This window comes from Peromyscus eremicus, chromosome 1 (assembly GCF_949786415.1).
Source record: "Peromyscus eremicus chromosome 1, PerEre_H2_v1, whole genome shotgun sequence".
Lineage (NCBI taxonomy): Eukaryota > Metazoa > Chordata > Mammalia > Rodentia > Cricetidae > Peromyscus > Peromyscus eremicus.
Window position 1 is genome coordinate 186,082,729 of NC_081416.1, and position 27,207 is coordinate 186,109,935.

Consider the following 27,207-nt stretch of genomic DNA (forward strand, 5'->3'; position numbering starts at 1 on the left):
TTAAACAGGTTGTTACTTTTAAAATTAGATTCAATAATCTACCCTTTCATTCTATCATATCTATAATATCCCTTTTCTTCTTTAGGAAGATATTGCATTTATAATCAACCCCCTTCAAATTAAAATAAACATTTATAAACAATATTTTGGGAATTTGGGCATAGCTTTTCATACTACTTTCTGCTGATTGGGGTCCTGGCAATCTTATGGGGATCCTGAGAAAATTAAGAATTATAATTAAATCTTGGCTGTAATAGTCTGTGAGGCTATATTAACCTTTCAGGGGCTCTTGCTTGATTACACCATATTAGCCTGGAAGCAATCCATAGGTTCTCATCTTGGTAACAAAATCAGAACCTCTTTCCAAAGTAACATATCCTTAGATTCAAATTTTGAAGTCAAGATACCTTAAAATACATTCAGATGACTTTAAAATCAAATGTCTCTCTTCAGTTAAATTCCAAAACAACATAATCCAGAATCATTGTGTGATTTCCATCTTTACATGGCCTAATTTTTTGTACTGTAAAATACTGTTTATTAAGAATTTTTTTATTCATTTTACACACCAATCACAGTTCCCCTTCTTCTCCCTCCTCCAGCCCCCCGGCCTTTCCTCCCAATGCACCCCATTCCCTCCTCTGACAAGACAAGACCTCCCATGGGGACTCAGCAGGGCCTGGCACATTCAGTTGACACAGGTCCAAGCCACTCCCCCTGCACCAAGGTTGTGCAAGGTGTCCCCCAGTATGTAGTGGGCTCCAGAGCCAGCTAATACATCAGGAATGGATCGTGATCCCACTGCCAATGCACCCCTAAGTAGACCAAGGTACCAACTGTCTCACCCATGCAGAGGGCCTAGTCGAGACCCATGAGGGATTCACAGCTGTTGGTCTAAAGTTCATGACTTCCCATTAGCCTGGCTTGGCTGTCTTTGTAGATTTCCCAATCATGACCTCAATGTCCCTTGCACATAGAATCCCTCTTCTCATTCTTCAATGGACTCCTGGAGCTTGGCCCAGTGCCCAGCTGTGGCTTCCTGCATCTGCTTCCATTAGTCACTAGACAAAGGCTCCTTGATGACAGTCAGGGCATTCACCAATCTGATCACTGGGGTAAGCCAGTTCAGGCACCTCTTCCACCATTGCCAGTAGTCTCAGCTGGGGTCATCCTTGTGGATTCCTGTGAACCTCCTCAGCACCCAGTCTCTCCCTATCCCCATGATGTCTCCCTCTATCATGGTATCTCTTTCATTGCTCTCCCACAACTTTCATGTTCCAGCTTGATCATCCCGTTCCCTCATGTTCTCTTCCCTCATCCTCTGCCTGCTATTGCCACCCCTCATCCCAGTTTAATCATGGAGGTCTCATGTATTTCCCCTTCCCAGGGCAATTCATGCATCTCTCTTAGGGTCCTCCCTGTTAGCAAGCCCCTCTGGAGCTGTGTGTTGCAGTCTGGTTATCCTTTGCTTTATACCTAGTATCCACTTATGAGTTAGTACATACCATGTTTGTCCTTCTGAGTCTGGGTTACCTCACTCAGGATGGTATTTTCTAATTCCACCCATTTGCCTGCAAACCTCATGATGTCATTGTTTTTCTCTGCTCAGTAGTACTTCATTGTGTAAATGTGCCACATTTCCTTTATCCATTCTTCAGTTGAGGGGCATCTAGGTTGTTTCCAGGTTCTGGCTATTACAAATAATGCTGCTAGGAACATAGTTCAGCATGTGTCCTTATGGTATGATTGAACATTCCTTGGGCATATGCCCAAGAGTGGTATAGCTGGGTCTTGAGGAAGATTGATTCCCAATTTTCTGAGAAACCACCATACTGATTTCCAAAGTGGCTGTAGAAGTTTGCATTCCCACCAACAGTGTAGGAGTGTTTCCCTTGCTCCACATCTTCTCCAACATAAGCTCAACAGTTAAGAACAATGTCTAGCTCTTACCATGTTCTTCCACAAATGCTGTTGAATGCTCCAATCCCACAAGGGCCTCTGCTTCATTTGCAATCATCACTCTGATATAGTGATTGTCCCTGCACCGCTGATTTGCATAAGACCCTCTCTGTCCATGTTCTTCTACACAGTTTTAGCTGTCAGACTATCTGGACCCATTTTATACAGCCTCATCACATGCTTGCTACCACCATAGATAAGAACTATGTGTATAAATAGTTACAGAATGGAGAAATCAATAGTGTGAGAGATACCATGGGAGATGTCTTTTCATTGTATACAAGTTTAAAAATTTACCATGATATTGGAAATCTGTACTGATTTAGAATAAGGATTTCAAAGTCCTCAAGCAGAGGGATCTCTATCCATTAAAAACCTGAATTTGGAAACTCATCACCAGAGTCTGTTCAGCTGTTTGCAATCTCTAGATTGTTAAGGGACTGTAACTAGAGTTTTCCTGCCTTGCCCACAGTCAGGACAAATCTTTGTCACCCACCAGTCCCACAGCCGCTCAGACCTGACCAAGTAAACACAGAGACTTACATTGCTTACAAACTGTATGGCAGGCTTCTTGCTAACTGTTCTTATAGCTTAAATTAATCCATTTCCATTAATCTATACCTTGCCACGTGGCTCATGGCTTACCGGCATCTTCACATGCTGCTTGTCATGATGGCGGCTGACAGTGACTCCTTCCACCTTCCTGTTCTTTCTTTTCTCCTCTCTGTTAGTCCCGCCTATACTTCCTGCCTAACCACTGGCCAATCAGTGTTTTATTTATTGACCAATCAGAGCAATTTGACATACAGACCATCCCACAGCAAGGGACAGTCCAGAAAACTAATTTTCCACTGTCCAGTCTCAGATCCAACACCCCTAATGCAGCAGTAACTGATAGAAATTATCTATGGTCATTTGAATAAAACAGTCTGAATTTATTCAAGATTGTACCAACCATGAGCTCCTGTTTCCATAAACTCCAATAGTGACACCACCAAAATATTCTCAAACAATACTTTCTCATGGGTCAAATATAACATTTTTTTATACTGACATACATGGCAAAAATGTGTAATTATATGGATTTGTTAACAGAAATATTCTTGAGTTGTCTAAAGAACAAACTTTCTGAGTCTTCTTGGTTTTAGTATCAATATTCTAATATAATGCTTTGGAGTCAACTAGATGCTTTTTCATCTCTTCTCAGTATGTCAAATTGACTTTACAGCACACTTTTGGGGATTTCTAAATATAAATGAGCCTATGTACATTATATAGTGTCCATAGATTATCTCATTAAAGCCTCATAGTTCCATGATATTTCTACAGATGGACTTACACATGAAATTAAGCCAAAGATAAATCCTTAGCAAATCCTTTGGAGTTCTGTTTCATATGAATATTCTGGGATTTCTATAATATTAGCATTGTGGGGAGGCTTTAAAAAAGGAATTGAAATTCATTTCTTGGGGCTTGCAGAGTGGGAAGATATGGTATAGAATGACACAAGCACACCTCAATTGTCTGTAGTATAGGCCCCTGGGTAGCACTGTTCTGAAAGTCATTGGAGTTGGCTAAATCATGGGATAATAGCATGAGTTCAAAGCTATTCAGGAATACAACCCATTTTAGATGATGTCTGTCAATGACAGTTTAGTAGCTATATTTTCATTTGGCCTTTTGCAGACTTCTCTCCCACTGCTCCTTGAATGCATGGAAGAAAGCAGCCTTCTATCTGAGACTTCCAAAGTCCCAACATTCTATGTGTGAACCCTTTATAACTTAACAAAGTACTGCTATGAATGCAACCCTGCAGCATTAAGTACAAAAACCTTCCCTATTTTTGTAGACTCAGATAAAAGCCTTTTCTCCAATACAGTGGTTCTAACTTTCCTAATGCTGGAAGCCTTTAATACAGTCACATGCACTTCTATGTTGGTGTATCTGCATGTGGGCAGAACATGGTATCTTAGTTCCTGAGATCACTGAAAATATATTTTTCTTTATCTTAGGCAATCACTGTGAAATGGTCTTTTAATCCCAAAGAATCATGGCCCACAGGTTGAGAATTGTTACTATATTATCAATTTCCTGTTTACAACAACTGGAGGACAATTAGTGGGTTCAGCACATGTTTATGAGAAACATTTCCTGGGAAGATGCAACATGCATATGCATCTACTCACCACAACTAGAAACTGAAAACAGAATCAAGTCCAACTTTTTTAAATTAATATTTATTGGGATTGCTTACAGGAATATGGAGAAGCAGTTAGTTACTGGAGCATAAGGGAATGAAACATTATTGCTATCATGAAACTCGAAACCAGAATGTGATACAGCTTATGAATAACACATACCTGGAGCACGTTGTATACCTATAGGCATATCTAAAGAGCATCCTATATTGATGGCTAAAATCCTCCTCCATGGGGCATGACTTCTCTGAGTTTCTTCATTTGAGTTAAGATGACTGAATTCTGTCAGTTTCAGAGATTTCTTGAATCTGTTTTGAGTTGTGTATTTCCTGCCTTAATCAGATTCCCTTCAAAATGTATCACTCCAGTCTCCAGGAAACTATTACACAATAGCATATACTTGAAGTTTCTGCATTTTGTCTTCATTATGAAGTATTTGAGTTGGAACAAATAAAAAGTTGATGAAAATTGTCCTACATGTTCACTCTGCATAAACTCATGGTATTTTCTAAGGTTTGAAAATAACTTAAAGGCTTTCACAAAATTCTCATGTTCATGATGATTCTTTAGTGTGGAGTCTCAAGTATAACTAAGAACAGAGCTTGGTTTAAGCACATGCCAAATTATTTCCCAAGGAAACTTTCCTGCTGGTATGCATTTTCAGTTGTTTTCTTACACCAGAGAAGCTAGTAAAGACTTTTCTGCATACATTACATTTTTAAGTTTTCTCTCCCATATAAATACTTTGATGTCTTCTCAGGGTGATTTTTGTAGATAAAATGGTTTCTCATATTTACTATTATGGTGGTTTAAATAGGTATGGCCCCCATGGACCCAAATTTGAATGCTTGGCCCATAGGGAGTGTCACTATTAGGAGGTAGAGCCTCATTTGTGTGGGTGTGGCCTTGTTGGAAGAAGTGTGTGACCATCAAGGCAGGTACTGAGGTCTCCTATATGCTCAAGCCACACCTATTAAACAGCTCACATCCTGCTGCCCGATCAAGATATAAATGTCTAAGCTCCTTCTCTAGCACCATGTCTGCCTGCATGTCATTATGTTTTCCACCATGAGAATAATGGACTAAAACTGAAAACGGACTAAATTCTGAAACTGTAAGCCAGCCCCAATTAAATGTTTTCCTTTAAATGAATTGCCATGGTCATGGTGTCTCTTCAGAACAATAAATCCCAAACTAAGATAATTACACTTGTATGGTTTCTCTCCTGAATGAATTCTCTTATGGATTCTAAGAAATGAGCAAACAGTAAAGGATTTCTCACATTCACTCCATTTGTAAGGTTTCTCTTTATTATGTATTCTCTGATGTGTTCATGTTCTTCTGTCAGCTTAGCAGATGCACCTGACTGTGGCCCCATGGCCCTGCATTACACTGTTGCTCAGACTGTGGCTTGGTGGTTCCAATGGCACTGGTTGTGGCTTTAGCCATCATATGTAGTATTTAACTAAGTCTCTATTGTACTATTTACCAATAAAGACTTGGGAGTCAGATGGTGGGGTGAAAACCTGCTAGTTCAGAGGCTAAGAAACAACTAAATGGCCTTTTTGGCCAGAGACCCAGCAAGGATGTACCTCTCCAACCATCTCAAACCAGAGGACCACAAAACTGCAAGTCACTCCTTACTCCTTCTTGTCTTCCATACCGCTCCATGTTCTCTATGGCTAATTCCCGCCAATTAGTTCTGGGTCCTGTCCCAATTCAAGGTTGATATTATTAACACTTGGGTTTCACAGTGTGATCAAGTATCCTAGAACATATTCTAAGAGCTAAATAAACAGAAGAGGATTTCTCACATTCACTACATTTCTAAAGTTTCTCTAATGAATGTATTCTCTGATGAGTTCTAAGACTGCTTTTTGTAGTAAAGAATTTGTCACATTCACTACATTTGTAAGGTTTCTCTCCTGTATGTGTTCTCTGGTGTATTCTAAGAGATGGGCCCCAGGTAAAGGATTTGTCACATTCACTACATTTGTAAGGTTTCTCTCCTGTGTGGATTCTCTGGTGACTTCTAAGATTGTCTTTTGTGGTAAAGGACTTGTCACATTCACTACATTTGTAAGGTTTCTCTCCTGTGTGGATTCTCAGATGAGTTCTAAGACTGCCTCGCCCAGTAAATGATTTTTCACATTTGGTACATTTATAAGGTTTCTCTCCTGTATGTATTCTCTGATGAGTTCTAAACGTCCATTTCTTAGTAAAAGATTTGTCACATTCAGTACATTTGTAAGGTTTCTCTCCTGTATGTACTCTCTGATGAATTCTAAACGTCCCTTTTGCACTAAAGGATTTCTCACATTCACTACATTTGTAAGGTTTCTCTCCTGTATGTATTCTCTGATGAGTTCTTAGTGTCGCTTTCTCAGTAAAAGATTTGTCACACTCACTACATTTGAAAGGTTTTTCACCTCTATGTCTTTTCAGATGTATTCTAAGATGTGAGCGACTTGTAAAGGATTTGTCACATTCACTACATTTGAAAGGTTTTTCTCCTGTGTGGATTCTCTGATGAGTTCTAAGATGGTCTTTTGTGATAAACGATTTGTGACATTCATTACATATGTAAGGTTTCTCTCCTGTATGGATTCTCTGATGACTTCTAAGATTGTCTTTTGTGGTAAAGGATTTGCCACATTCACTACATTTGTAAGGTTTCTCTCCTGTGTGGATTCTCTGGTGAGTTCTAAGATGGCCTTTCTCATTAAAAGATTTGTGACATTCACTACATTTGTAAGGTTTCTCTCCAACGTGGATCCTGTAATGTCTTTTAAACTTTGATAAATGATAAAAGCACTTACCACATTCTGTACATTTGTAGGGGTTTTCTCTACAACGGATTTTGTAATGTACTTTGAGTTGTGAAAAATGCAGAAAAGATTTACTATATTTTAAACATTTATAGGACTTGTCTCTGGTATGGGCTCTCTGATGTCTAATGAGGCTTGAGTGAGTCTTGAAGCATTTCCCACATTTCCTGCACTGATGTGCTTTCTTCCTGCTATCAGTTTGTTTCAATGTGATTTCTGTATTAGAGTCAAAAGATGTATCATACTCTGTATTTTTGTGTTCTTTCTTTCCTGTACGAGTTCTTTCATTTTGGCTAATGATGGAACACAAATTTAAACAGTCTTTATATTTGCAAAGTTCTTCTCCAGCATTCCTACTTTTGTGTCTGTTGAGGTTTAAGGTTTCAACACAGGCATCTCTGTGGTTACCAACTCTATACTTGTAATTTTCTGCAGTATCACTTGTGTCATAAGATCTACATTGGCAGAATTCATGAATCACTTTGTCAAACTCATTACATTTACAAGACTTCTCTTTGACATTTTCATGATCATGGATGAAACGCTTTGTGTCTTGATGCAAGACCTTCTCATATTTACCACATATGCAATGGTTCTCTGAAAAATAGTGTAATTAGGGATAACAGCAATTAATGCATGAGTAACAGATTCAATAACCGATGTTTTCTTAGGTTTACAATGACATACACACTAGTAACTTTCAGGGACAGAGCTCTTAACAGAGGACTTTTCTGTTTCACAATGATTAAGTGGATGCTCGTAAGAATCTCCAATCTGATCTATATCAAATCACAGGGACCAATTACAGCTTATTCATTCTTTAGTTCCATTTATTAATTTTTTTCATTTATTTGACATCCCAACTGCAGTTGCCCCTCACTCCTGTCTTCCTGCCCCTCTCTCCACCTGTCCTCTCTCCCTTTATCAACTCCTCCTGTTTCTGTTCTGAAAGATGCAGGCTTCCCATGAGTGTCCACAATGCATGGCATATTAAGTTAAGGTAGGACTAAGATCCTCCCTTTGTATTAATGCTGGGCGAAACAACCCACTCTGAGGAATAGCTTCCCAATAGCAACCCAAAGTGTTAGGGAAAGGCCTTGATCTCACTGCCAGGATTCCAACAAACAGACCAAACTAAACAATGTCATACATATGTAGAGGACCTAGGTCAGTCCCAGGCATAACCTCCTCATTCTTATTTAAACACTGCACCTCACAGTTGGTAAGACAAATAGGTGTTTGAGCAGTAAAGGTCTTTGAAAGAGAAGCTCTGTGAAGGATCATATGAAGAATGTTTCCCTATTTCTTATGTTTTTAAGACAGAGTCACACAGTACAGCTTTGGTCAGCTAGGAACTCATAAACCAGATTGGCAGGGAACTCAACATGTGCTCTTGCTTCAGCCTCCAATGTGCAAATATTAAAATCATTCTGTGCCAATACTAAACATGGCAACCACATCTCAGAAATAAACAAAAACATTCTCATAACCAACAGCTCTTTCTCTAAAACTTTCTGAGTTGTTTAAAATCAGAAATACATGAAGAGTTCAATTAAATTAACATAGTCTAATTATTATGAGTACTGCAATATATTTCCTTACTCTGAATATTCAATATTCTTTGAACTTTGAAATAATTTTCTTTATGTATTAGATAGGAGGACTGAAGAGATTACAGGGAATATATCATTGGTTACTCTTTTAGACAACACAGAAAATTGTAAATGAAACACCTTTAAAAAGTTATGTTGGTAACAAGAATTTCCCTCATTTCTGGGATTCTCTAGGATCAGAGTTTACATATACACAAAGTACGTAAATAAAAAGGATGAATCAGGAATTCTACAAGAAGAGAATTCTTACCCACAAAGAGTAGATTGTTGTAATTCTCCAACATCACATCCATGTACAAAGCCTTCTGAGCACAATCTAGACATTCCCATTCTTCCTGCGAGATGTCCACAGCCACATCCCTGAATGATAACAGACCCTACAATGGAAAATTACATATTGACCATGCACTGATTTGACAAATAATTTTTTTGGGTAAAAGAATTAAAGACATGTTTGTGATATAGATAGGGCTGGCAATTTTTAAAAGACAAGAGTTTTCTGGAAATGCTGCATTGCTACTCTTTCTGAGACAATATATAGGACATAGTTCATTGCTTACATCCATTAGGTCTCTGTCCACCATGAATAATCTGAAGTTTCCTAAGGCTTAAATAGCAGATGAAAGATTTGCCACAACCACTATATTTGAAAAATTTGTCTCCAGTTTGCAGTCTGTCATGTCATAAAGTCCTTGAAAATGTAATTTGGTGACCAGCACACTTACGGCACTAAAAAAACAGAATTTACTCTCATATCTATGAGATCTAATGCTCTCTGCTAAACCTTATAGGCAGGAGTCATACACAATACATACACATACTTTCAGGCAAATATATGGAAATATATAAAATAAAATTACAATTTAATTTTAATAAAAGATACTTTCTTTAAAAAATCCAGAGTCTTTATTTCCTATCTCTGTGAAAACAGAATGACATAATAGTCTTGCAAAAAGCAAACTTTTAGGGAATATAACATACATATTTGAGGTCTAGATGCAGGAATGTACCTTTATGAAATATGTATTGATATCAAACAGAATCTCAGTGTTACATCTCAGAAGGCAAAGTTATAATGAGCAAAAGCATGCTTCCAAATTATACAGCAGATGACCTTACTTAAATATGTACACTAGCTCAATCCTGTCTGAAGCTGGGTTCACCTGACTCTATTCTAAAATGTTCAGTTGGGGATCCTGAGGCCCCGATACAATGCTGCACCCTTTCTAAAACAAAAGGTAGAATACAGAATGCAGAATTCATGGATGAATTAAAAGTCAGTATTTTCTTGAGAGTAAGGAGTATAAAATCATTGAATACATCCAATGTTTTTGAAAATTTTTTATGAGAAATATTTACAACCATGAAGTTAATGGAAACAGTAGAATTAGACAACATTAATGTTATCTACACTTTTCTAAAAGTTGACATAAACAATATTGATAACAATTCCATAAATTCCATATTGTGTGTCAATAAAGAATAATTAGAAATACATAAGTAAGTAAATGGCATATATGACAATGCAGTCATATGAAGTAAAAAAAACATTTTGTTATCAAACAAATGTATTAAATAGAGTGAGAAATATTCTAACTCTTCATTAATTTTGAATACATTATTGCTTATGCGATTAACTCAAATAAATTTAAACCTCTTAATTTCAACTTTTTTCTTCAGTATTTGAGCCATTCACCTATGGCTTATATGCAGCAACAATTCAGTACTCTCTAGAAAATTCTTACTAATATATTCCACATAATACTATACAAAGGTCGAGACAGCAGTGCTTATGCCCCTTCTGAAAAATGAAATGAGATAAAGAGAGAATTAGAATATTCTAAAGAGAGCTAACCAGTAAATGTTGAGTAGAATGTCTCAGGAGACAAGTACATTTCAGATGTCACCACACCCATCATCACTGTATGGCATAATGTGACAAAAAGAGAAACCAGAATACTACAACCTTCACCTCTTCACAGACACATCAACTTTCTGGCAAAAGCAAGCCACATATAACTTTTATTACCTATGTTCTCCAGGGTGTTAAAATATTTACTCTTACGGTCCAAGACAATGAGTTTCTTCTAATTCTACTTTTCTATAAATTTCTCAGTGATGTCAGTGTAAAGGTCCTTGTATTGGCATGTCCACATTCATAAGCCTGTTTCTGGAAAACTAACAATTCCAGAAATGCAACTATGTGGCACATGAGACCATCTTTCCTCACTAATGTAAAAGGCCACAAGTCCATTCAAAGAAAATGGCCATCAATATATTTCTTGAGCATAATTTACAATAGCTTGTGTTTTAGAAATTCAAGTCTTTAAGTCCATGGAAATTCATGGCCTCACAGTACAAAATCAAGTGAAAATATAATGCGACAAGCCTCTGCTATTTAGTTGAAAGATTTAAAAAACATAATCTTGAATATAAGAGAAGGAAAAAAGATAAATAAGGCAAAATAAACACTTACACTAACATTGCAAGAGGTAGAAATTAAATATTTAAATGGTTTCAATAATAAAAACAATTTTCAGAGAAAAGTGGATATGACACTGACCTGGGGAGCATTAGCCACAGAAGCATTCATTGTTCTTGTTGCTCTCTCTGAGTTTATCTCGTAGAAACAAAGACCGGAATTCTTGTTGAAATTTCATATCAACTTTTCAAAATACAAATCTAAAAATAATACAACATTGTCATGGTCAATGCCAAATCCCCCAAAAAGACCCCATAACCAAAATGATACCAGAAATTTTGTCAACATTCCTCCAGACTAGAGAGCATGGAAGGATATATTGAGAGTGGTGAAAGAAAATCAGTATGAACCTTATCATTGCACCTAGTAACAAGTGCTCTTAAATTTCATGGAGAAGGAAGGACATACGAAGGTCATAAAATAACAAAGGTCATCCACTCATGCTGCACCATAGGTCATAATTAGAGACAAAATTTACATAGAAAAATCAGAGAAATTAGCAATGACAACCCAGGAAATAAGGCATTTTACAAAAGGAATAGATGAACAGAAGAGCTAGGGAGTACCAGATTATTTCCAACACACACAACCAGCAAACCACCACTTTTAATTAGAAGGAAGAAAATTATTACACCCAATTTTACTCACAAAAATATTTTTAAAAAATTCATGAAAAAAAGAACCATAATACATAAACACCAGTAGAAACAGGTATGTCATAAGACAAACTTCAAGAGATTTTATGATAAACCCCTAAAGGAAACAGGAAGAAATGGAATACAGCTGAGCACAGTAAAGGGAAGGTATGTTACACTGAGGCCCACAGAACAGTGCAGAGGAAAATGAATAGCATTAGCAAGAAACCAAAAGGAGAGTGAGACAAGATGCGCTCTCCAGTCTTAGTGAATCTAGAGGCATAAGAGTGAGCCACAAAAAAACTGAATAAGAAAAAAGAATTATGAAGTAACTGGTAGGAAAGGCACCAAATTCCTTTTTAATGATGACATTATCATGCATAACACTTTCCAGAGTCAACACAGGAAAATCGTAGACTTGCTAAGTGCTTCACATTTTAGTAAAAAGTACAAAACTAACACACAAAATTACTTTCTCTATTTATTAATAATGACAATTTGAAAAATGATTTAGTAATTTAAGGCATTCAAGTTGTTTCCAAAAGATCTAGCAATAACACTAAGGAATCATGAATTCACTTCTAAATAGAAAATCCTAAGGCACTCAGAAAAAAAAACTGAAAAGTAATGATACTCAGATTCCTCCCAGAGTTTCTCTCTCTATCTAGAAATCCCACTTATCCTCTCCTGCCTAGCTACTGGCTGTTCAGCTTTTTATTAAACCAAAGCAACACATCTCTACATAGGGTACAAATGAACAGCAACAGGAAGGTTTATGCAGAGGGAAACCACAAGAAGACCTTCAATGTCTATGGAAGCAAGCAGAAACTGTTCTGTTCTGCCAACTTTATGGTTAAGGCAACTCAAAACAAACTCTGGGTATCTGCTTTGCGTTACAGAATTTTTTTAAAAAAAGCAGATAGTCATATCATAACATGCAGATAGTCATGTCTGTACATTTTAAGGGTAAGTGGGGGTGACTGAGTCAGGGTTCCTGGGAACTTATCTTCCAGACTGGAGTCAGAGACAAATGGCTAGTGGGTACCATGATGGATGCCTAAAATGGAAGTTTCTTTAGCTCTCACACTAAAATACAACATCTGACCATTTGGTCACATTTTTTTCATTCTACCTGGTAGGTACAGTACATATATTTATCATGTGTGTCATACACATTGATCTGCCAAGTTTTTTCTCAAGTTGATAATAAACTTGTTATCAGATCTAGTTACAGTCATTCTTACCATCTAAGAAGTTTTATATGGTTCAGTTAGGTAAAATTTATCTTACCAATTTACTCCTCCTTTAAATGTGGACCTCTTTTCTAAGTTGCATGCATAATTGCGTGAGAATACTGATACCTTGAAATCCACATGAATGCACTGATTGGTAGATCAGTACAATTCAGGCCATACATCTATAAATGGAATGTCTGTGCTAAATGTTTTAAGTGTTTCTCAACTTTCCTAAAGTTGTGAGCCTTTAAAGCAGTTCTGCGTATTCATATGTGGATATGTCTGCATGTGAGCAGACCTGCCTGGAGATGGATAGAGGGGAGGTGCCTCGCTTCATGAGATCATCAGAAATGTTTTCCAATAGTCCTAAGTGACCCCCAAGGGGTCTTGACCCACAGGTTGAGAACTATTGTTAGACAACATCAAGACAGAATCATCAAGGAGGACGTATGGCAGAAACTACCTGATGGCTGCCAGAGAGAAGAGACTGTTTATAGGGATAAAGTGAACCATTTCAGGGTATGCCCTGGAATTAATCACTGATTATGCCGGGTCCTTCAAAATCCTATCACCTATCTTCCTGAACATGAATAGAGCTGTGTCTTGGTATTCTTCCAGGCAGTTTTTAGGTTCCCAATTAGTAATATATGACTACGGTGACACCTCTCAGTTCCTGGATGTTATAGATTTCCTCTCTGGCAATCAACTGTAGTTCTATGTGTAGGTAAAAATGTGTGACATGGGTCTACTGCCATATATACATGTAAATACACATACGTGCATACAGATACATACATACATAGGTTAAAGCATATATCAAACTTAAGAACTCATTCTGAATGTCATGATAATGTCAGAATAAACATAGCACTTTATTATACTGACATTACATGTATCTCATATTCAATAGTTTTCTTGATATTTAATGGAGTACTGGACGGTTTCTTTCCTTGCTACTGCTCAAGCACTTTAGAATAACAATGAGAGAGAAGATGTCATTTAATACTATTATCATTCTACCTGATCATGCTGGTCATTGTATGAACTGATGCTATGTTTACCTTTCACGATTTGGGGAAATTGCTCTAACTCTTTTACATCACATTGAAAGAACAAACAGCTCCAAATTTCTTATGATAATATTTAAACAACTGTCACAGAAACTGTTCAAAAGACCTGAATAAATGAAATACTAAAATCTCTCAAATAAATAATGGATATTTATCACACTAAGAAATCAAAATGTACTCAATGAGCTAAGCGAGAATGACAACTAAATGAATAAGGATACTAATAAGATCATCAAGAATATTAAGACAATAAAAAGAAAACTAGGTGTAGCTCTGACATCAACAATATGAGTCAATAGTTGAGAAATTATCAATTTTGATGAAGGAAACAGATATAATTCACCTGTTTCACTGAACCTATGCAGCAGAAATCAGAGGACACAGGAATGGAGAATTCATTGTTTTAAAACTAACAAAAGGAGAAAGAAATTAGGAGCAGCAATAGAATAAGGATGTGTCCATTCTGAAACTGGTTCCATGAAAAATCAGTGGAATTCACAGCAGCAACATGTGACTTAAGGAAAAATTAACTCTCAGCCTTCAAGTCACTTATTTCCTGACCATATGCTGAATCCTGTTGGGCTATTAGTACTCATTTAGAGAAGAAATCTGACCCTTCTGATTAGTGTGGAGGTTTTGGAGAGTTGGGTACCCAGGGTAGAAATTAATGATATAGAGATTCAAAGAAGGATACAAGGGGTCAATGCACAGACTTCTTGCACTGACAAACCGTTCTTCACTAATCCAAATAAGACAGTAAACTTTCAAAGTCATAGAATTAAATCTGAAAAGGGGACACTGCAATTTATGTCAATGACCTCAATGTTACCTTACAGAGTATTGTGGAAAGTGATACAAAATGAATGAGAATTCAAGAAGAAAAGGATGATTTCCTAGAAACAAGTGAACAATTCAAACTCCTATGTCATAAAACCAGGCCAAGCAATAAGCAAGTGCTGAGACTGATACGGTCAGAGTTTCCTCTAACAGTCCCTGAGGACTGGACAGACTCAGCACTGAATTCTTTCCACTGGAACATGTGGTTCTGGTGGGCTTTTCCTTTCTCTTCCATTTCTTCTGCCTTGTTAAAAAAAAAAAAAAAAAAAAATCATTAGATTACATCCCCAAAGATAGTCACCAAGGTCTATTCCCTTATTTGACTAATTTATCCTCCTGAGCTTTTCTCCCAAGGTCCAGGTATGGAAGTATTGAAGTCCAGCAATCAGAAGCCCCTTTGGGTTTCTGATTAACACGCCCAATTAATATTAATCACCTCATACCAACATGGGGTTTCCTCCTTTACCTTTATAAACTGCCATTTGCCTATGTGCCACCTTTGTTCTCCTCTATCCAGCGGAGTGTTCTACTCCTCCAGGACAAATATACTTGCCCCATTTCCCTTGTCTCCTTCCCCTTCTCCCTCATCCTCTATCTCCTTTACCACTGCATCCTAGCCCATTCTAACACAGAGTTCCCCTTCTTCTGTTCTTAAGAATTCCACTGAGGGGGCTGAGAGACAGCTCAGTGGTTAAGAGCACCGGTTGCTCTTCCAGAGAACCTGGGTTCAATTCCTAGCACCCACATGGCAGCTCACAACTGTCTGTAAGTCCAGTTACAGGGGCCCTGACACCCGTGGCTAAATAACAATGTACATAAAATAAAGTTAAATTTAAAAAATTAATAAAGAATTCCACCTGCAAGGGCATTTGCTGCTGTTTTTCAGCCTGAGTCAGAAAGCAGTCATTTTAGCTTTTCTTTCCTGCTCAATAAAAGATTTCTCTGTGAAAACAAGTGTTTGGGTGTGGTTTGTGCCAATTGCAGGGTTCTAGAGGGAGCTCTCACTGTGCGGGGGGGGGGGGGGGGGGGTCCCCTTCTTTCTCTAATTCCTTTACAAATTTCTATACTAATCCTCCAGAGAAAAGTATTACTGAAAAGTTAAAGGAAAAGGAATGCTAGACTATCATTACACAAAGATGGCTTTACCTTGATACAGAAAGCAGATGAGGATAAAAAATATCTTCAAAGGAAAAAAATCATAGACTAGTTGCAGTAATAAAGAGATTCTCTCTAATGGATGTAGAAAGGAACTCAAGATGATTTCATAAAAGGGATGCAAGAATGTTTTAACATCCACAAGCCAATCAATTCAAGGCACAACATATTTAGAGTCAGTGAGAGAAGAGACACATAACCATGTCAACATATCCATGAAAGGCCTGTGGGGGGAAGTATCATATTCACTTACTATAAAGGCTCTGATGAGTGAGAGAACAGAAGGAACGTACCTCAGCCTAATGAGGATGACAGCCAGAACCCTGAACCTAACATCACACAAAATGAAGAGAGCTGCCATCATTCTACCCTAATCAGGAGAGACAAGGATGTCCACTACCTCCACATTAACTCAACACACTGCATCAGTGCTTACAAAGAGCAAGAGACAGAAAAAATTTTCAATGTGTCAAAGAAAATCCACAAGGCACATTTTCTGAAATTACAAGAAACACAATTCTTTACATCAAAAACCAAAAATATTCCCAGAGAAAACGCAGGTCTGATATCCCTCTTAATAAGCTACATGAAATTCCAAGAAAATATCACTTGGGTTTCTACATTCAAACACAATATGATGAGATGTCAGCAGACCACTCAGTATCTAAAACTGTCATAGACACCCTTCTGTAGCATTCAAACTGCTGAAAGTGCTCTGCAGGCTGCTGGGTGAGAAGAATCATCAGTCTCTCTTCCCAGATGCTGACCCCTTGTGCTGCAATACCAACCTGCCAGGCAAGGTATGCCCATCAGCATAATAGCACCAAGACTATTTTGTAGGTAACAGAGGCTTTGGAGTTCAAACTGTGGTCAGCCGAAATACACACAGACGGCACTGGAAACTGGCAAATGGGCAATGACTGGAAAGATCACAGGCCCTAATTGGGAATCTACTCTTGACATACTGCTACACGCAAAAATGCTGGAACTGCCTTTAAAAGATTCTGCTCACACCAGAGCCTGGTGCTGCTTTCAGCCTGACAGATAAATTTGTTTGTAACAGGAACATGTTACTTCAGAGACTGCTGAGTGCACAGCATGGGAGTGAAAAATCCATATTTCCACATCCAAGTCTCAGGAAACATTACTGAACTTGGGGTAAAAGAATGTAAGAGCTGGAGGAAGGGGCATGACTTATACAAAAGCCATACTGTCCTAAGTCCTGGCAGTTGGAATTATGAATACATAATAGCCTGGCTACCAGACCAAAATCTGCCTCAAATCATATATGAAATCCAAGGGGACTAATGGGATGAAAATGTGGACAATGATGGATGGGACAGAGACTGATGAGAAGGTAACTGTCCACACTCTAGAGAGCTCCAGGTGCAAGTGGTAGAACAGAAGAGTTAGAAAGCATGGATAAAGTTAAACTCCCGGAGCTCGTAATAGCCATAATAGCAAAGAAATTGGATAATGAAAATATTCTACCAGAACATTACTCTTTAAATACTTTAACAGCCATAGTATGAGTGAAAACATCAGGATATACCTCAGTTCATGTAAATAAAATTTAATGTCAGCACAACAAAATTTTGAAAGCCAGGATAAAAAATAAAGCGGTTGTGAATTTATATTTAAATTTGATGCACATGGAATTCATGGTCAGTATCAGAACAGCAATGCCTGACTTTTCACGGAAAACATCAGGACATTTTTACATGACACATTACTTCATGATTCTTGCCCTATAACACACAAGGCTGAGTAATGTCAACTCTATCAGCAACAAATCAAAAATTCCGGCTCCAGTCAAAGATACTGTGCTTCAATTTTAGCAATATTAAATATGGAAACCAAATGTGTCCCAAGATATAATTTTGTCCATGTCTTCAATTAAAAAAGTACATTTTCCATTTCATGGGAACTGAGCAAAAGGTCATTCTGGGATGGGATGAATATCCCATGGTTTTATATGCTTCTACTAAAAAATAAAATAAAATAAAAAACACCAATCGTCCAGGACTTCTACTATAACACCCAGAAATGACATTTCCTCAAATAAACATCTGTTTCTGAACATGCATATTTCTACATATCTGAACCTTCCATTCAAAAGTCACTATCATTTGTTTCAGCATGAACTGTTTAAAGTAGATAAAGCTCAAATAGCTATGTGTGGTCTTCAGAATGTGGGACTCATGATTTGTAGTAGAAGACCTCAGCAATATGGTCTAGTCTTCCCTTGGACAGTCTCTCAGACAGAGGCTTCCCCATCTCCCAGATCTATCAGGTTCTTCCCACATCTAAATTCTGTAACAATTTGCATCTATTTTCCAATTGTCTTCTCTTATCCTTTAACACCAACAAAGACTAGGAAAATACAATATTCATGGATATTTACCCATAGTCTAAAGTCAGCAGAGCATGGAATGATATTTTTAAAATCCTGAAAGAAAATAACTTCTAACTGTAGTGTTATACCCAAAAGAAATGACTACTCGAATAGATAGTGAAGGGAGTGTATTTGAATGTGGTCAAAAATTAACACTGGTTTTTCACTCAAGAACCTACTTAGATAATAAACAAATAAAAATAAGCCCAAAAGATTCAGACATAGCCAGGTGGTGATGGCACCTTCCTTTAATCTGAGCACTTGTGGGCCAGAGGCAGGAAGATCTCTGTAAGTTCAAGGCCAGCCTAGTCTATAACAGAGTAAGTTCCAGGACAGCATGGGCTACAACAGAGAAACCTGGTCTTGAAAAAAATTAAATGAAGTAAAGAAAGAAGAAATCAGTCATAAATTATGAAGACACTGGATAGAGTACATTTTATTTGAGGAATAAATGAATAGCAGAGAATTGGGAAGCAACCCATCATGTACAACACAGGAAGGCATTAACTCTCACTGGGAATGAAGAACAATATGAAAAATAATCTACCAGCCACAACACAAGTAAAACCTTCTAGATTAAAAGCCCTAAGGAATAGAATCTAAGTAAGAACAGAAGTTCATCCACTAATCTTCAAAGGACTTCACAATAAAATCCCAAGTAGTAGTTGGAATAAATGAAACACATCTCACCACAATAAAGAATATGTTTGTCAATCTAGGTTTACAATCCATAAAGAAAATGTACAGTACTGATCTGACACCATAACAAGACAAAGGTTCACATCCTTCCCAATTGTATTTATTATAGTTTTTGTTTGTTTATTTTATAATTTTTCTATTTTAAAATTTTTTCTTTCCTTTTACATACCAACTCGTTCCCCCTCCCTCCCCTTCTCCCACTCCCCTCCACCTCCCCACATCTTACCCCTATCACCTCCTCATAGAGGATAAGGTGGTCAACACAGGCTGACATACCAAGCTGGGGCCGGACCTAGCCCCTGCCTCCTGCATCAAGGTTGAGTAAGGCATCACACCATAGGGAATGGGCTCTATAAAGCCAGTTTGAGTACCCAGGATAAGTCCTGGTCCCATTACCAGGGGACCCACAAACACATCAAGCCATGCAACTGTCACCCACATTCAGAGGGCCTAATGCTAGTGGAAGTATGTATTGTAGTTTTAACGTAGTTGGAGGTGATGGACTGAGGCCTGGTGGTCAGGAGCACTGGCTGTTCTTCCAGAAGACTGGGGTTATAGAGCAACAACCAAATGGCAGCTCATAAAACTGTCTGTGACTCTAGTTCCAGGGGATCCCACATTCTCTACTGGCCTCTGTGGGCACTGCACCTGTGTGGTACACAGACATACATGCAGAACTAAGACCCATACACATGCAACAAGAATAATAAAAGAACTAGCTACAGAAATTTGAAAGAGATAAAGAAGCAGAGATACAGTAGGAAAAGAAGACATACAACTTAACCTTTTCAGTGACGGTGTGACTGCATATATAGTCCGAAAACATCACCAGAAAACTTCATACCTCACAAAAGCCTTAGTAATATTGAAGAATACAGAAGTAAAAAACACAAATCACCAGTTTCTATGTACCAATAAAGAGTACGTTGAAAATAAATATGGATAATATCCCATTGATTATAGTTTAAAAGACTTCTAGAGTCCCCCCCTCCCAAAATACTAAGTAGGTTCATACTACTTAGCTTTGAGGGAATTACAAACAGTAACACAACTGATATTCCATCTCACACTAGCGAGAATAGCTAACAAGAAGAAAACAAATTAGTGGATCAAAAGATTGTGCAGTGGGTAAAAGTAGTTACATCTCTTCCAGAATACCTGGGTTCGAATCCCAGCACCAATACCCTGGCTCACAACCATCCGTAACTTTCTTCCCAACAGATCTAATGCCTTCATGGGATATTCACAGGCACTAGACACATGTGCTGCAAAGACATACATTAGGCCAAAACACCCATGTGCATAAAAGAAAATTAAAAAACAAGAAAACAATAGAATCAAGTCTGGTGGGCACAAATTAACTTCACTACTCTGAATACAGAGGTAGGTGTAACTCTGTAATCTGTTGTTAGACTTGCCTACATAATGTTTCAGAGGAGCAACAGCTATCATTAAAACCCTTGTCAAAAAAAATAATACACAACAAAAAATTATCTAATGGCCAAAAATGCAGATGAGAAAATGGGAAATTAGAATCTCACCTTATTCTAATTCTGGTGGCAATGAAAACAGGAGAAATCCCTTAGGAGACTTACAGAAAGGACAAATGTACTCCGCCTATCACCCTCAAAAGTTGAGGGATACAAACTTGTTTCAACATGTACAGACATATCTACGTAAGACAGCAAATATCCAGACTCTGACAGAAGGAACATGACCCTATCCATAACTCCATAAAAGGGCTATGGAGAAATTTCACATTTGCTCACTGTCAACATTTGCAAAAATCTAGGGATAGGAGGAACATGCCTCAGCATAAAAGACAAAAGAAGCCATGAAAATAAAAATCTAACATTTTACTAAATGAGGGGGGGAAAAAGTGGAAGGATTCCAATCTCCTTAGGCAGGGACACGGGTGTCCATTCTGTCCACACTAACTCAGTACTGTGGAACCACTGTTACCTAGAGCAAGATGGAAAGAGAAAAATTCTCAATTTAAGAGGGAAGTCACTACATGCCAGAGAGCAACTTATTCCAAATTATAAGAAATATAATTCTCAAGCTGAGTGGGGTGGTGCATGCCTTTAATCTTATCACTTGGGGGGAAGAGCAGGTGGATCTCTGTGAGTTTGAGGCCAGCCTGGTCTACAAAGTGAGTTCTAAGACAAGCAAGAAAAAAAAAGTGAAAGTAAACTTTATTCTCAACTTTGAAGATTATAAACATTCTACAAGAAAGTTCAGTTCTATAATCTTTGAAATAAACCTTAAAGCTCATGCTCTAAATCTGTTGGTGTTTTACATATCAGCAAGATGAGGGTGAGAAGACAGTTGACCACTAAGATGACCATAGTATCTAAAAAATATCAAAGATGCCCTGATTATTATAGCATTCCTAGAGCTAAAAGACTGTGCCAGGTAGTGGAGGAGAAGAGTCATCATGACCTTACCCAGAAGTGGACACCAATGTCATATTGTCAAGTTGCCTGGCATGGTGTATCCATCCATGGATGTAACATGGGCCCATGAGATCTACCAGGAAAGATCAGCAACAGGCTGGTCATCATCCTTGTGGTGCCCAACTACATCTAATCTGTAACTAATGTCCTCCCTATTTAATTTCAGGGCTGTGAATGACTCCTGGTGTATTCTGTTCAGTAGGGAAATTTTTCCGTATAAATTCAGCAAACTGAATTAATCAAACTGAAGATAGCTGGTCAGAATCTATGTCAGTCTAGGTTGTTGAAATGTGGGTGAAGGTTTAGAGGCTCCCAGGGGGACAGAAGCATATAAAAAATTCTGTTTACTTGAACTTGGGGCTCAGACTTTATACAAGCATTGGCTGATCCTGTGTATGTCAGCCTTGCACACACACAACATAAGAAAAGATGTTTCCTGGATCACAGCTGGGTACTTGCTTCCCTTGGTTTCCTAAAACAGTGCCATAAAGTGAAGACAGCTTTCTCTGTATTCAAATACTATCTGATTAATTTTTGGCTAGTACCAGAAAAGGAAATACGTGAAATACACAAAAAACCTGACCAAGAGCCTACGACTGGGAGGATGATAGGTCATGGGAGGGAATCCACTCATGACATGACATTCTGCAATGCAAATAATATTATAATCAAGAAATAAACCAAAAAGGTGACAATGCACAAAAGCTTTGACATAACCTAAATGTAAACAGCACATGTTCCACATGTTTACTGATGAAGAAAATGTTCTCTAATGTACATTGATATCTCTCTGCCCAGTCAGTATCCACACCCAAGGTGTTAAATAACAAATGCTGGAGACAATACAGACGGAAGGACACAGAGGCAGTGTCAGTGGGAATCCAATTCACTGCAGTCACCAGGAAAGTCAATGTGCAGCTTTATGAACAACCAAGCAAGGAAAAGAGAAGATACTACTCAAAATTATAAAGGAATGAAATAAATTACAAGGTATTAATGAAATAGAAAAGCAGGAAGAAGAAAAGAAACATAATACAGAGAAATAACAAAATATTTCCCTTCAGTGATTTCTTGAAATGTATAACACTCCTCCAAAAAAACCATGAAAATAGGATAATACTAAAATCAAAATACATACTAAACCTAAATAGCCTTAAAATCAAAATATATACTTTCTATAAAAGTATATACTTCAAACATAAGAATACAAAGTGCTAAGAGTAAGGGAATTTTCTTAAAATATTTTCTGTGAAGAGGTTTGGTTAGTAGGTAACAGGAAAAGCTGAATCTGTAAATATACAAAAAAAAAAAATTAACAAATTATCATTGGTGTTGAAGTCTCCCACTATTAGTGTGTGGAGTTTGATGTGGGACACTTTGCTCAACCTTGATGCAGGGGGAAGGGGCTTGGTCCTGCCTCAACTGAATGTACCAGGCTTTGCTGACTCCCCATGGGAGGCCTTACCCTTTCTGAGGAGGGGATGGGGGTCAGGGGTGGGGAAGGATAAGTACAGCAGGAAAAAGGATGAGAGGGGGATCTGTGGCTGGTAGGTAAAAAGAATTTTTGAAAATTTTCTTAAATACATACAAAAATGAAAAAAGCCAACACCCTAATTGTCGTGCTAGAAACCTCATCCAGTGACTGAGGGAACCGGATGCAGAGATCCACGGCCAGGCCCCAGGTGGAGCTCCAGGAGTCCAGTTGGCGAGAAAGAGGAGGGTTTGTATGAGCGAGAACTGTTGAGACTAAGATTGGAAAAAGCACAGGGACAAATAACCAAACAAATGGAAGCACATGAACTATGAACCAATAGCTGAGGAGCCCCCAAGTGGATCAGGCCCTCTGGATAAGTGAGACAGTTGATTGGCTTGATCTGTTTGGGAGGCATCCAGGCAGTGGAACCGGGTCCTGTATTCAGTGCATGTGCTGGCTGTTTGGAACCTGGGGCTTATACAGGGACACATGGCTCAGCCTGGGAGGAGGGGACTGGACCTGCTTGGACTGAATCTACCAGGTTGAACTCAATACCCAGGGGAGTCTTTGCCCTGGAGGAGATGGGAATGGGGGGTAGGCTTGGGGGAACCTGGGGGGGGGGGGTGGAGAACAAGGGAATCCGAGGCTGATATGTAAAATTAAATTAAATTATAAAATAAAATAAAAATTAAAATTAAAAAAAGAAAAAAGTAAAAAATAAATAAACCCAAATGATCAAATGGTACATTTCCAGAAAGATATGTGACCAATATGAATGCATCTCATAAAATAGTTTCCAAATACAGGAAGCAATCAACAACAGAATTCTAGGAAGCAAATAGACTACCGTAGCTCAATGTCCACCACTGAGCAAGATGACCATGAACAGCACAGAAATCCAATAATGCCTAGAGGTCCTCCAGAGAATCATCCACTTAGCATGAGAAGCCATCCAGTCTTCTCAAACTACAAGAAGCATGCTCCAGTGTGGCCATGTCTTAAAAATAGAATAAGTCTTCAAACCTAGTAAAGATCAAAGTTTAAAAAGTGTCTTCTCCAAGAACCTAGTATACTGACATCAACATTAGATAGAACAGAGAATAGAGGGCTGGAGAGATGGCTTAGAGGTTAAGAGCACCAACTGCTCTTCCAGAGGTCCCGAGTTCAATTCCCAGCACCCACATGGTGGCTCACAACCATCTGTAATGAGATCTGGCGCCCTGTTCTGTATACATAATAAATAAATACTTTAAAAAAAAAAGAACAGAGAATACAAAAAAAAAGACATGTGAAGACTGATTCACTGATACCATGCTCTCATTCAAACACGTGAAGAAATATAAAAACAATCCTTATGTTCTGTAAAGATTCTAAATAATTTGTACCAAGATCTTACAGGCGGTTTTTTCTATAAATGGAGAAAATCAGCAATTCATAAGATATATGAAATTGTGAGTAATCAAAGACTTCAAAAATAATGAGAGAAGGATGAAACCCAGAGGTAATTTCAAAACATAAAAATTGTAGTGATGTAAACTGTGTAGTGTTGAAGACAGACAACAGGATATCAAAAGAAAGACAATGTAATTGGAGTTTAATACATGGCAGAGATATTACATAAATCAATAAAATTTCTGCTGGCATTATTTTAGAAAATAGAGAAATTAACCACAGAACCTTAAGGAATTAAAAGATGCCAAAACCTCTGTATACAGGACCAACCCAGAGGCTTAAATGGTTCTAACCAAACACCTTATTAAAACTATACTAATGAAACCACTTAACAGTGGTATAAAAACACAACCAGAGATGGAAATGGAAAAGGGACAGCATCACTCCTGTGCAAAGTCAAATAAAATTATATGTACCTCTGAGTATTAGTACTTTCCTACCATCTTCAAACATCTACAATAGGAAAATCTTGAGATTATTCTCAGTACTTCTCTAGAATCATTTCTAATGAAATAGAATGTGGGAAAACCAACTTCATGTCCTCTTTCTACTGTCACTTCAGCCCTTCCCCATCTCTTCACCCATCCTCAGACCCTCTAACACACCTGGATCCTTTGCTACTGTCTCCTCTCTCTTCTCCATCCAGGGCTCTTTGTTCTGATGCACAGGTGAGCAGGACTGACCGACCTTGTGAGGCTGCATAGGAGAAAGAGATTCTTCAGAAAGCACCTGGAACTTTGCAAGGAGCAAATACAAAAGACACTAACACCTGACAAAAGGAAAAAAAAACCAAGGAAAGAGAAAATATGAGGAAAAATGTCTCTTTCTCTAAGGATTTCACTTTACTCTGTGAGATGTGAGACTCATTCACACACAGCTCACACACATGCAGAGTAGTTTTCTCAGAAACCCTGAGGTGAAGCAAGGGAGACTCCAGAAAACTATTCTCACCTTTAGAATCCAGACTGCTGCAGTTCTCCAACAGGAGATCTCTGCAAAATCCCCTGTGAGCAGGGTCTAGGCATTCCCATTCTTCCTACAACAAGTCCACAGTCACACCAATGAATGTCAACAAACCCTGAAATAAAAAAACAACAGTTGGGATAAGTGTGCATGGGAAGAATACTTTTCTTCAATGAAAGAGACATTTTTCTGATATGGGTGAGTGATCATAAATATTATAAAATAATACTGTTTAAAGTGTATTTGGTAACTATAGAATAGTTAAATAAAATAGTATAAAATACACTCTCACAGCATGCATGTTGGGCTTGGCTGGACCTAAGGTGTAACATAAGAACACAGCATATAAAGACACATTTCTGAATGCTGTATTTACATTCTAGACTGCATATATCTCAGATGGAAAACTAATGGGGAGTAAAAGGTTTGCTGAATATTTACAACCATATGTGTGGGACTCCATAAAATATATTTTCTGTTTAATCGTATCTCACTGGTTCCTCATGTGATTACTAGCTACAAACTCTCTGGGGATGCCTAGTCTCAGGGGCAAGTGCCACTCTCTAAAATAGGCCTGTGGTAAAACAGTGGAGTTAGAAAGCATGGATGAATTTAAATTCCAGGACTATTGGAACTGTCACATAGCAAAGAGAACCCTGTTTGCAAACATCGGACAATGCAAATGCTCTCCTGGATTATTTTATGATTTATATTATGACAGATAGTCTGGCAACATAAGTGTAAAATAATCACGATGAGACCCACTTCATGGGATCTCAAACTTACCGACAATGGAAAGGATATCGGTAACAGAATATTGAAAGCTGTGTCTGTACGGAAAAGGCGGCCGGCCAGGGTGGGCCACTAAGAGAACACGCCACATGCAACAGGTCTAGGGTGAGGTTTATTGGGGGAGGAGCATGAGCAAAAGAGGAAAAGGCCGTCTCGGAGTGGGGACACGAGAGGCAGACAGACAGAGAACAGGTAAGAGAGCAAGCAATGAGCAAGAGAGAGAACTGTGATAGACGAACACTTTTAAGGGGTGTTCGAGGCCCGCAGGGAGGCATCCAGCTTGCAGTGCGGGGAAACGACCGCACCTGACCGCAGGTGATGACGTAAGCTGCCGCAGGTTCCCGGACGTCCCTGGGCAGGACAGCGGGAGCTGACAGTGTCCTGAGCAGCCTCGGCGAGCACATCCGGTCCCTCCCCTCCCGTGTCCCAGCCCCGCAGCTCCTCTGACCTGGGAGGTTCCAGGGCCGCCGGGCTGCGGTTCCCGCCACTGCGCTGCTGACTGGTGACTTTCCCAGGCCGCCCCGCGCAGAGACTGCGGCTCAGGGGAGGTTTCAGGTTCTGAATACCCGGCTGGGTCTTCCTCACCCAGTTCCGGACCCCTGTACTCCCCGAGTCCAAGAGGCAAGGGTGAAATTTCCTGTCACTTCAGCCTCATTCCTTGGAGCAGCACCTCCTGGCCCCGCCCAATACACCCCGCTTCCGGTTATGCGTTTCCTCTAAACTCGCCTACCGCGGGCTCTTTTTCTTAATTAGTTTACCAATTATTCCCCGCCCCCACAGGTTCTTTCCCCTAAACCTCTCTGATTACGCTGTGTCCCCGCCCTTCTAGACCCGTCCCTCCCACTCGGTCTCAGGCTGCCTTCCACACAGCTCCAGCTGTCAGGCTGCCCTGGACCCGCTCTGCACAGCCTCCCCACATGCTCGCTGCCAGCCTAGACCAGAACTGCATCTAGGAGGACGCTGC

General features: G+C 38.8%; 1 protein-coding gene across 1 annotated transcript; it reads right to left on the reverse strand.

Annotated features, from left to right (window-relative positions):
* Positions 1-4,168: 4,168 nt before the first annotated feature.
* LOC131894087 (gastrula zinc finger protein XlCGF26.1-like) lies at positions 4,169-26,326 on the reverse strand. Its single transcript, XM_059244247.1, has 6 exons — positions 26,238-26,326; positions 25,440-25,566; positions 25,094-25,184; positions 11,162-11,280; positions 8,849-8,975; positions 4,169-7,582 (listed from the first exon to the last, which is right to left on the reverse strand). The coding sequence occupies exons 4-6, from the start codon at positions 11,189-11,191 to the stop codon at positions 5,985-5,987; spliced, it is 1,755 nt and encodes a 584-aa protein (XP_059100230.1). The 5' UTR covers positions 11,192-11,280; positions 25,094-25,184; positions 25,440-25,566; positions 26,238-26,326; the 3' UTR covers positions 4,169-5,984.
* Positions 26,327-27,207: the final 881 nt, after the last annotated feature.